Source organism: Poromitra crassiceps (assembly GCF_964638095.1).
Source record: "Poromitra crassiceps genome assembly, chromosome: 19".
In the NCBI taxonomy this organism is placed as follows: Eukaryota; Metazoa; Chordata; class Actinopteri; order Beryciformes; family Melamphaidae; genus Poromitra; species Poromitra crassiceps.
The window spans coordinates 680,926-692,500 of record NC_139646.1 but is presented as its reverse complement, the minus strand read 5'-3'; the positions used below and the strand labels follow the sequence as shown (position 1 = coordinate 692,500).

Below are 11,575 nucleotides of genomic sequence, written 5' to 3'. Positions count from 1 at the left end.
GTAACCTCACGTCACCAGGCTCTCTCAGAGGGGAGGTAAGGGGTAAGGGGTAAGGGGTAAGGGGTAAGGGGTAAGGGGTAAGGGGTAAGGGGTAACCTCACGTCACCAGGCTCTCTCAGAGGGGAGAGAGAGGTAAGGGGTAACCTCACGTCACCAGGCTCTCTCAGAGGGGAGAGAGGTAAGGGGTAACCTCACGTCACCAGGCTCTCTCAGAGGGGAGAGAGGTAAGGGGTAACCTCATGTCACCAGGCTCTCTCAGAGGGGAGAGAGGTAAGGGGTAACCTCACGTCACCAGGCTCTCTCAGAGGGGAGAGAGGTAAGGGGTAACCTCACGTCACCAGGCTCTCTCAGAGGGGAGAGAGGTAAGGGGTAACCTCACGTCACCAGGCTCTCTCAGAGGGGAGAGAGGTAAGGGGTAACCTCACGTCACCAGGCTCTCTCAGAGGGGAGAGAGAGGTAAGGGGTAACCTCACGTCACCAGGCGGCTCTCTCAGAGGGGAGAGAGATAAGGGGTAACCTCACGTCACCAGGCTCTCTCAGAGGGGAGAGAGAGGTAAGGGGTAACCTCACGTCACCAGGCTCTCTCAGAGGGGAGAGAGGTAAGGGGTAACCTCACGTCACCAGGCTCTCTCAGAGGGGAGAGAGGTAAGGGGTAACCTCACGTCACCAGGCTCTCTCAGAGGGGAGAGAGGTAAGGGGTAACCTCACGTCACCAGGCTCTCTCAGAGGGGAGAGAGAGGTAAGGGGTAACCTCACGTCACCAGGCGGCTCTCTCAGAGGGGAGAGAGGTAAGGGGTAACCTCACGTCAGGCTCTCTCAGAGGGGAGAGAGGTAAGGGGTAACCTCACGTCACCAGGCTCTCTCAGAGGGGAGAGAGGTAAGGGGTAACCTCACGTCACCAGGCGGCTCTCTCAGAGGGGAGAGAGGTAAGGGGTAACCTCACGTCAGGCTCTCTCAGAGGGGAGAGAGGTAAGGGGTAACCTCACGTCACCAGGCTCTCTCAGAGGGGAGAGAGAGGTAAGGGGTAACCTCACGTCACCAGGCTCTCTCAGAGGGGAGAGAGGTAAGGGGTAACCTCACGTCACCAGGCTCTCTCAGAGGGGAGAGAGGTAAGGGGTAACCTCACGTCACCAGGCTCTCTCAGAGGGGAGAGAGGTAAGGGGTAACCTCACGTCACCAGGCTCTCTCAGAGGGGAGAGAGGTAAGGGGTAACCTCACGTCACCAGGCTCTCTCAGAGGGGAGAGAGGTAAGGGGTAACCTCGCATCACCAGGCTCTCTCAGAGGGGAGAGAGGTAAGAGTTAACCTTGCGTCACCAGGCTCTCTCAGAGGGGAGAGAGGTAAGGGGTAACCTCACGTCACCAGGCTCTCTCATAGGAGAGAGAGGTAAGGGGTAACCTCACGTCACCAGGCTCTCTCAGAGGGGAGAGAGGTAAGGGGTAACCTCACGTCACCAGGCTCTCTCAGAGGGGAGAGAGGTAAGGGGTAACCTCACGTCACCAGGCTCTCTCAGAGGAGAGAGAGGTAAGGGGTAACCTCACGTCACCAGGCTCTCTCAGAGGGGAGAGAGAGGTAAGGGGTAACCTCACGTCACCAGGCTCTCTCAGAGGGGAGGTAAGGGGTAAGGGTAAGGGGTAAGGGGTAAGGGGTAAGGGGTAAGGGGTAAGGGGTAAGGGGTAACCTCACGTCACCAGGCTCTCTCAGAGGGGAGAGAGGTAAGGGGTAACCTCACGTCACCAGGCTCTCTCAGAGGGGAGAGAGGTAAGGGGTAACCTCACGTCACCAGGCTCTCTCAGAGGGCAGAGAGGTAAGGGGTAACCTCACGTCACCAGGCTCTCTCAGAGGGGAGAGAGGTAAGGGGTAACCTCATGTCACCAGGCTCTCTCAGAGGGGAGAGAGGTAAGGGGTAACCTCACGTCACCAGGCTCTCTCAGAGGGGAGAGAGAGGTAAGGGGTAACCTCACGTCACCAGGCTCTCTCAGAGGGGAGAGAGGTAAGGGGTAACCTCACGTCACCAGGCTCTCTCAGAGGGGAGAGAGGTAAGGGGTAACCTCACGTCACCAGGCTCTCTCAGAGGGGAGAGAGGTAAGGGGTAACCTCACGTCACCAGGCTCTCTCAGAGGGGAGAGAGAGGTAAGGGGTAACCTCACGTCACCAGGCGGCTCTCTCAGAGGGGAGAGAGGTAAGGGGTAACCTCACGTCAGGCTCTCTCAGAGGGGAGAGAGGTAAGGGGTAACCTCACGTCACCAGGCTCTCTCAGAGGGGAGAGAGGTAAGGGGTAACCTCACGTCACCAGGCGGCTCTCTCAGAGGGGAGAGAGGTAAGGGGTAACCTCACGTCACCAGGCTCTCTCAGAGGGGAGAGAGAGGTAAGGGGTAACCTCACGTCAGGCTCTCTCAGAGGGGAGAGAGGTAAGGGGTAACCTCACGTCACCAGGCTCTCTCAGAGGGGAGAGAGGTAAGGGGTAACCTCACGTCACCAGGCTCTCTCAGAGGGGAGAGAGGTAAGGGGTAACCTCACGTCACCAGGCTCTCTCAGAGGGGAGAGAGAGGTAAGGGGTAACCTCACGTCAGGCTCTCTCAGAGGGGAGAGAGGTAAGGGGTAACCTCACGTCACCAGGCTCTCTCAGAGGGGAGAGAGAGGTAAGGGGTAACCTCACGTCACCAGGCTCTCTCAGAGGGGAGAGAGAGGTAAGGGGTAACCTCACGTCACCAGGCTCTCTCAGAGGGCAGAGAGGTAAGGTAAGGGGTAACCTCACGTCACCAGGCTCTCTCAGAGGGGAGAGAGAGGTAAGGGGTAACCTCACGTCACCAGGCTCTCTCAGAGGGGAGAGAGAGGTAAGGGGTAACCTCACGTCACCAGGCTCTCTCAGAGGGCAGAGAGGTAAGGTAAAATGCTGTATCTTATCCGGAGTAGAGGTTTAAGTCGTTCAAGGTTTGCAGTAATGTTTTGTGTAATACTTCTATGCAGTATTCTCCCACAGACATCTCTGCAGAAACTCACAAAAGCATGTGTTGTTTTCAGCATTGTGCTTGTGGAGAACCTTCCAGATGACCTCCCCCTCCCCATGGATGGTAGAGCCCACCTCCCTCTCTCTGTGGGTTTCCACGCCCTGTTGGACCAGGCAAAGCACTCAGTTGAGGTGGTGTCACCTGTCTGGGATTTAAACCCCTGGGACCTGGAAACATGGCCTAACACTGCCAAACAGGTACAAAGTCACAGCAGAGTCTCAAAACACGCAACATTCTTAAATAAATTAAAGTAAAGAGGGATCTAGTAAGAAATTAACTAATGTTCTAGTAAAGACGTTGTACTTGTGTTTATCGAGGTTAGTCCAGCTGAGATATAAGAGATCTACATTTAAAAGGGATCCATTGGAGCAGTAGCGGTTCTCATGGGACCATGAGTTCCAGGGGTTCCCCGGGTTCCCCGGGAAAAACTCACCATTATTTCATTACAATAAATTAACACAATTAGAGAATGCAGAATGACTGCTTTGATCATAGTTTCACTGTTATCTCATGTACCTAGAATGCAGATATGGAATTCTGGACAAAATCCTATCTGACCATAAAAATATTCTCCGATTTGAGAGGGGGGGAGTACTGCGCAAATGTTCAACAACAATACTACATCACTCTTTTCCTCAGGGTCCTCAGGCCATCCACACTGTAGACAGCTACCGTTACCTTGGCACCATAATAGACTCCAAACTCACCTGGACATCAAACACACAGGCAATATACAGCAAAGGACAACAGAGACTACACCTTCTACGCAAACTACGGAAATACAACCCTAACAGCTCCACATTGCACCTTTTCTATCAAACCTTCATGGAATCTGTACTCACCTTTGGATTTTTAGCCTGGTTCAGTTCCTTAACACTCATCAACAAAAACAGGATAACAAAAATAGAATACAGAAAGCAAACCGGATTATAACAGATATCACTCACCCACTCAACAGCCAATATAAACCACTCCCCTCAGGACGCAGGTTCAGAACCCCACTCCATAGAACAACAAGGACAAACAGAATATTCATCCCCACATCCATTGGACTAATAAACGGACTCTGACACCCCCCCCCCCCCAGCACCACCCACCCAACCCCTCCCCTAGCCCAATCTTGTGATGTGTTGACGTTGCCAATAATTGTTGTTGTCTTGTCTTGTGCTGTTGTCTTGTCTGATGCTCTTGATGTCCTTTTTGCCAACGACCATGATGTACAAACCAATTTTCCTAACGGACAAATAAATACTTCATTCATTCATTCATTCAATACTACATCCTCAATACTACATCACTCTGTTCCTCAGGGCCAATACTACATCACTCTGTTCCTCAGGGTCAATACTACATCACTCTGTTCCTCAGGGTCAATACTACATCACTCTGTTCCTCAGGGTCAATACTACATCACTATGTTCCTCAGGGCCAATACTACATCACTCTGTTCCTCAGGGCCAATACTACATCACTCTGTTCCTCAGGGTCAATACTACATCACTCTGTTCCTCAGGGTCAATACTACATCACTCTGTTCCTCAGGGTCAATACTACATCACTCTGTTCCTCAGGGTCAATACAACATTACTCTGTTGCTCAGGGTCAATACTACATCACTCTGTTCCTCAGGGTCAATACTACATCACTTTGTTCCTCAATACTACATCACTCTGTTCCTCAGGGTCAATACAACATTACTCTGTTGCTCAGGGTCAATACTGCATCACTCTGTTCCTCAGGGTCAATACTACATCACTATGTTCCTCAGGCTCAGGGTCAATACTACATCACTATGTTCCTCAGGCTCAGGGTCAATACTACATCACTCTGTTCCTCAGGGTCAGCTAAATACTACATCACTCTGTTCCTCAGGGTCAGCTAAATACTACATCACTCTGTTCCTCAGGGTCAGCTCTTGTTCCAGAGGCTGCTCAGCCTGAAGTCTCATGGGGTTCGACTGAAGATTGCCAGCAGCTTGACTAACTCTGCTGAACTGAGGACCTTGGCTGACCATGGTGAGTGAGTGAATGTCACATTTTTAATTAAGCAGAATTTAGTTCAAATCTATATGTCCAACCATGGAGCTATATGAGATGTTCAGTTACGATCAACATCATTTTTGCTATCTGAACAAACCAGGTTCCTCTAGTCTAAGTCGTTATTAGCCTTCTGTAGGCCAGCAGCATATTACGTTATTGTACATACTGTATTGCATATAGCATCTCTCAAGGCAAACAGATGCAGGCTCACTTACACCAGCAGGCCATTCCAGCAGCCCCTTCGTCTGCGCCAAACATCCCCGTCAAGGTCAAACATCACCTGTACCTGACTAGTCCTGTGTCAGAGCCTCTGCCTCTGAGGCTGCCTGCCTGCCCTGCCCGCATCTACTATGTCAGGCAGTCCAAGGCAGTCTTCCCTGATCTCCCCACCTCTTTCTCTTAAACTTTCCCCTCTCTCTCTCTCTCTCTCTCTCTCTCTCTCTCTCTCTCTTTCTCTCCCTCTCCCTCTCTCTCTCGTCACACATGCTGTCTCACTAATCCCTGTCTCCCCTCTCTGTCTCTCCCCGCTATAGGCGCAGAGGTTCATTTGGTTAACATGACTGCTCTGACGAGAGGGGGATTGCATTCATCATTCTGGATAGTGGATCGGAAGCATCTTTACATTGGGAGTGCTGATATGGACTGGAGGTCACTCTCCAAGGTACCAACTGCAAACACAGACACTATGCAAATGCGAATAAGTTTGCTTTATGTTTTTAGCCCTTCATCACACGCATGCCTCAAAGGACGTTACAGAGAAAGAGCCTGACTAGGTCTAACTGATCAACAAGGTTCAAGGATGTTTATTGTCATTCTAAAACATGAGACATGAAAGGGAAGGAAATGAGAACCACCCATAGAACAACAGAATGGTACTACAGGACAAATACCAGGATACTACATAAGACACACACAAGCTTTTAGCAAGCTAAAACAGCCTAACATAGCCTATAACTACCAGCCTGCACCGGCCTTAGACCCTCTATAAGGAAAAAACGTCGACGAAACCTTGGGCGGGCCAAGTCAAGAGAGATCCCCCAACGGGACGGCTGAGCATGCAATAGATGCCCAGACATCTATTGAGGCAGAAGTGGCAGAGAAATGGGACCACGATCGATAATACTAAAAAGCACCAGTCGGAAAGCACAAAAACCAACAACATGGATAATCAAACATGTCAGGTATCTATTCTGCATTAGACCTGGCCTGTTACTGCAATCAAATGTTCTCTGGTGGTATAACTCAAAATAGCTGCTTTCCTTCTCCCAGAAATGAAGGTTGGACATACCGAAAGTAAATGAAATGATGACCTTTGCTCAACACAGGGACTTTATAATCACAGTGCAGACAGGGCCGCGGGAAGTAGGGGTGCTGCAGGTGCTGCAGCACCCCCTAGATTTTTTTCCAATTTTTTCCAATTTTTTCCCATTTTTTTTTTTTTTTTACAAATGTAATTAAAAATATTTTGCAGTGCACTATGTTCCTTTCTTGTTTAAGAATGTTTCGGGAAATGAAAATGTAGCCTATTTAAATAGAATTATCAACAATAACAATCAAGGAAGTTACATGCTTGTAGGCTAGAGAAGAAGAAGAAGCGCGCATGCACGCACATGTTGTGTTGAACCAACCAACAACCAATACGAATTGTTTAATCTGGCAATAAAGAAATGTGAACTTGACATGCTATTTTAATAGCCTACTCAAAAATGCACCTCCCACTATATAGCAAAGAGGGGAGTCAATGTTTCTTGATATATGCCATTCAGATCAGAATAATTAGTCTAGTCATTAAGTTTGCTGATAATATTTCTATCATGTTAAGTCTGTGTCATGTTAACTGGTGTTAACATGACACCTTGCGGGCCTTGCGGGCCCCACCCAGAGTCCCTTCCTCCCAGCACCCCCTGCTTAAAATGACTTCCAGCGGCCCTGAGTGCAGAAGTTAGTATGCTCTAATGTTCACCGTAACCTTAACACCTCTCTCTTTATGCGATTATTCCAGCAGTTCTAAACAGCCACCAGGGATGATTTAAGACTGCTGTCTGAGGCCGCACAGAAAGACAAGTAGCATTTCATTTAGCATTTAGCGTTTAAATTCACAATGGAGAGCGCTGTCCAAGGTACCGGCGAGCATTAGCATACTAGTGTGAAGTGATTACCTGGCACTTTTCATGCTTCAGAGCTGGCTGGAGGTAGAGCTACTGTCGAGTGTAATTAACTAAGGAGCCAGGAGGAAAGGAATACACACACGCACGCACGCACACACGCGCACACACACACACACACACACACACACACACACACACACACACACACACACACACACAGCAGAACAGAAACAGACAGGGAGGCAGAGAACGTGTCAGAGATGAATAACCATACTTTGGAATAGATTGAAAGGTTTGTGTGCTTCCATCTGGGTCACAAACGCCAAACAAATTTCTGCGGTGTAGTCAATGACCAAGCAAGAATATGCTATCTTATTCACTGTCAATTTTTGCTGACTGACTCGCCTCAGTCAACGAAACAACCGGATCATTTTTTAAATTGAATTCAAATGATCTTGTAAAATAGTCATCTAACAAGCTTATCCTCCAACAGTGTTTTTATTCTCATTCTGAAATCACCTGTTATCTACCTCTACGTCTAAAGTCCAAGTCTAAAGCCTGTCCATCCAGCCCATAGACCCTCATTCAGCTGTTTTTGCTGCATCACCTCTCCCCCTGCCCAACCCCCCTCTCGCCCCCGCCTCACAGAGGAAAGAACTGGGGGTGATGGTGTTCAACTGCAGCTGCCTGGCCCTGGACCTCCACCGAGTCTTCTCCTTTTACTGGCAGCTGCAGGATCGAGACTACATCCCCTCCATCTGGTCCAAGAGAGTCACAGCCCTCTACAGCAAGGACCACAGCCTGGAGCTGCAGCTCAACGCGACCCAGGCCACTGCTTATGTGTCTGTGAGGAACGCCTTTGTTCTGTTACGCTCTCTGATCCATTCCACTCCACATGCAGTCAGAAGTCATGCAGAAGCAACAGCGTACGTGTCTGAATTAAATCACTGTCACTGGTCTGTGTCTGTGCGTCATTACATAGACAGGATTCAACATAATCCCCTCATTTTATCTTTCACTTGTCTAACTACCAAAGTCCAAAGTTAGACTCATTTTATTCTTCTTGAGGCAGCAATTGTCTGACTCCTGACTGTCTTCATAAAAGTTGCATTATCAATCAATAACAGACAGCCATATGGGGTGATTAATCATGGTAATATCATGCTGAGGAAAGTCTTGGATCTGAATATTTCAAGACCTCAGTCTATTATGACAGTAATGAATCTCGCTGCCCTCTAAGCGACAAGCCGCTTATCAGTGGGAACATTTATCATCGTCCTATAGGAAGTAATGGAGCCGTGCTGTGATAGGCTGCTGGCAAGCCCAACCTGCTCCTGTGCCTGGGTTCTGCTAATGATGCATGGATCTGGAGATGTGCCTCGTTGTTGTTTTTCTTGCCTCTTCGTCCTTCAAGGTCTTCATCGAAAACTGAAGCTGACGGAGATTTTGAAAAATTGGACGGCACCATCTTTCTTACCTCCGCCAAGGAGGTTCTGTTTTCGGTGCCAGTCTGTTTGACTGTTGGTGTCATGGTGTCATGGTGTCATGGTGTCATGTGTCATGGTGTCATGGGCAGGGTTACTATAGTTTGATCAGTAGTGATAATATCAAGGCTCATGTCTAGGGGCTGGCTAGTACCAGTGACACCAACATTTTGATGCAAAGGCTCTCATCAGAGATAGAGATTAGCTCACCTATTAGCCAAGTGGAGTAGCTCCTCAGGTGAGGTCTCTGTGTCTGAGTGTCTCTCAAACAACTCTGTCTGTTTGGGTTCGAGGGCCCTGTTGCGAAACGAGCCTGGAACCCAGGAGCATGTGGGTGCGTCAGGGTTAGGGCTCACAAAATGTGGGTATCATAGCAGACTGGAGTATTGGTAGCCTGGGTAAACCCAGCCTCCACGTTACCTCTATGTACTATCAGTCACGAAGAAACTTACATTACAGGCATAGTCTGTGACGTCACGTTGAACGCTGGGTTCACCCAGGCTAGAGTATTGGTAGCCTGGGTAGAGTATTGGCACTCTCCGAGTGTATTTCTAGTTTTTATTTGTGGATCATTTTTCACCATGGTGTTTGCCCTGGCGTGGGTTGTTTGCTTGTTGTATGAGGGGGGAAATACTGAATATTAAAAGCTCTGTTGCCATATATACTTCAATTTCTGTATACGTCATGTGTGGTGCAAACTTGTCTAGTAGTGATGTATCCTTTGTGCAGACCTCTCCTGAGCTGTTCTGCCCTAAAGATCGAACCAAAGATGTTGATGCCATCCATCATGTCATCCAGAGCGCAAAGACATTTATCTTCATATCCGTGACAGACTACCTCCCTCTGGTAAACAGGAGCTTCAGAGGGACCCCAGTCACAAGGTAAAGTGTATTTGGCATCAAAGCCATTGTATCCATAATCGCTTTTGACATTCAAATGTAGTTGTTACCTGTGACATTATGTGTGAGGTCAATTCCTGTCCTGTGCATTTTGAGTTAAATGTCTGCCATCATGTTTTCTATCTATCATGTTTTGCCTTTTCTTTTCTTTCAAAAACCAAAAACACAAGACAACCAAATCTATTATAAACTGGAAAAAACTGATGCACATTCTGAGATGTTTGTTGCAACAGTAAGAACAAAACAATTTGAATGAGCTTTATTGGCATTAACTACATCAGTTTCTGTTGCCAAAGCAAAAGAGTGACAAACAATAAAAGTATCAATAATTAAAAAAAATCATTGCAATTATTCAATCACACACAAAGCAAGATATAATATTTTAGTTAGATCAGTTGTCTCTCCTTCACATTTTAATATCTAGTTAATATCTAGTCCAGAGGGAAGTGCAGCTATCTCCACCTCTGCTTGAGTGAACAGCCAGCAATATTCTTATCCACTTAACTTTCATTTGAGATTGATGTGTTATAGAGAGGCAAAGTGAACGTCACCTCCTGCTTCAGCACTGTACCAGAGATTTTCTTCCGCAATTTATTTTCCCAGAGACATTTCATAAACTGCTTATAAAAATAGTTTTACTTGGTCAAACCAAACGGTCCAGCTATATTTAGAATTGGGAGAGACCATAGAACATTTCACTTGGACCAAAACTTAAAAAAGAAAAAGACATTGAAAAAATATTTTCTTTAAACCCGCATTTTTTTCACGTTTTGGTCCGAGTGAAATGTTATGCGATCTCTCCTGTTTCGAAATATATCTGTACCGTTTGGTTTGAACAAGTAAAACTATTTTTTTTATAAGCATTTTACGAAATGTCTATGGGCAAATAAATGGTGGATGAAAATCTCTGGTACAGTGCTGAAGCAGGAAGTGACGTTCCACTTTGGCTCTCTATTGGTGCCTTCAGACTGTAATAATGCATGTGACTAGTAATGATAGCTCCATCAACAGATACTGGTCCCTGATTGATGAGGTGATCAGAGAAGCTGTGGTGCTGAGAGGAGTCCGAGTGCGCCTGCTGATAAGCTTTTGGAAGCAGACTCACCCCCTCACCTTCAACTTTGTGACCTCCCTCAAATCACTGTGCATGCAGCTGCACAACTGCTCCCTGGAGGTGGTGAGTGAAGGAACACGCTTCTCTGCCTCTGTCTTTCCCCTATAGTCATATTGCAAATATTACATCCAGAATCTGTATTTCGGTTTATTTGCATATTGATTCAGTGCAGTTTTATCTTTGCAGAAGTTTTTTAGTCACAAGCAGCAGACGGATGACATCCAACACGGACTCAACCACAACAAATACATGGTGACCGACAATGCTGTCTACATTGGTAGGCAATGTGTATTTTGTGTTTCCAATCAATTTACAGTTCAAGTTTGTCACACCACAGAAAATGTGTTATTAACCACCCAGTCGATTTGAATGATTAAAAATGTTGCCAAGTATATAAGGTTTCAAAATTGTGAAAACAATTAGCAGTAACCTCTGCTTTCAAACTCTGGGGGGCATGTGCGCTGAAGTGTCCCCAGCACTCCCAAACCCCCACTTCCCCCATTGCTGCCCAAGTTGATACTTTTTTCATAGGCTATAAATTAGAGGCTTCCCCCCCCCCCCCCCCCCCCCCCCCCCCCAGAAGCACTTCAGCCAAAACTCTGGGGGGTTAGTGTTTATATAGTGATAGTGGACGGGTCATGAATTGAGCCACCATTAAAAATCCTGAACACAAAAATGGTGAAAAACAGTTGAACGATTCAGTAGAGTTCACAGTCTTTTCACAATGTTTTCAGCAATTACTTTCTAAGGTGTATCATGTGTTTAAACAAATCTCTGAATTCGCTTTACACAGACTTTAAACTTCTTGTTTGTGAATTATGATCTGTTGCATTTGAGAGCCAAGTTTTCACCGTATTTACATCTGTATTTTAAATATTGACTTTAATTATAAAAAGCATACAAAGTGCTTTTCTTGAACAA

At 47.1% G+C, this 11,575-nt stretch overlaps 1 protein-coding gene across 1 annotated transcript in view; it reads left to right on the top strand.

The window, feature by feature from the left end:
* The window catches only part of pld5 (phospholipase D family member 5), a gene marked incomplete at both ends in the record, with an annotated part of 32,016 nt that overhangs the window by 20,070 nt on the left and 371 nt on the right, over positions 1-11,575 (top strand). Inside the window, 7 exons of the mRNA XM_083655242.1 lie at positions 3,024-3,207; positions 4,917-5,025; positions 5,583-5,710; positions 7,806-8,003; positions 9,371-9,522; positions 10,552-10,717; positions 10,841-10,931. Of these exons, the coding sequence (XP_083511368.1) occupies positions 3,024-3,207; positions 4,917-5,025; positions 5,583-5,710; positions 7,806-8,003; positions 9,371-9,522; positions 10,552-10,717; positions 10,841-10,931 (1,028 nt within the window). The remainder of the gene's footprint in view (positions 1-3,023; positions 3,208-4,916; positions 5,026-5,582; positions 5,711-7,805; positions 8,004-9,370; positions 9,523-10,551; positions 10,718-10,840; positions 10,932-11,575) is intronic.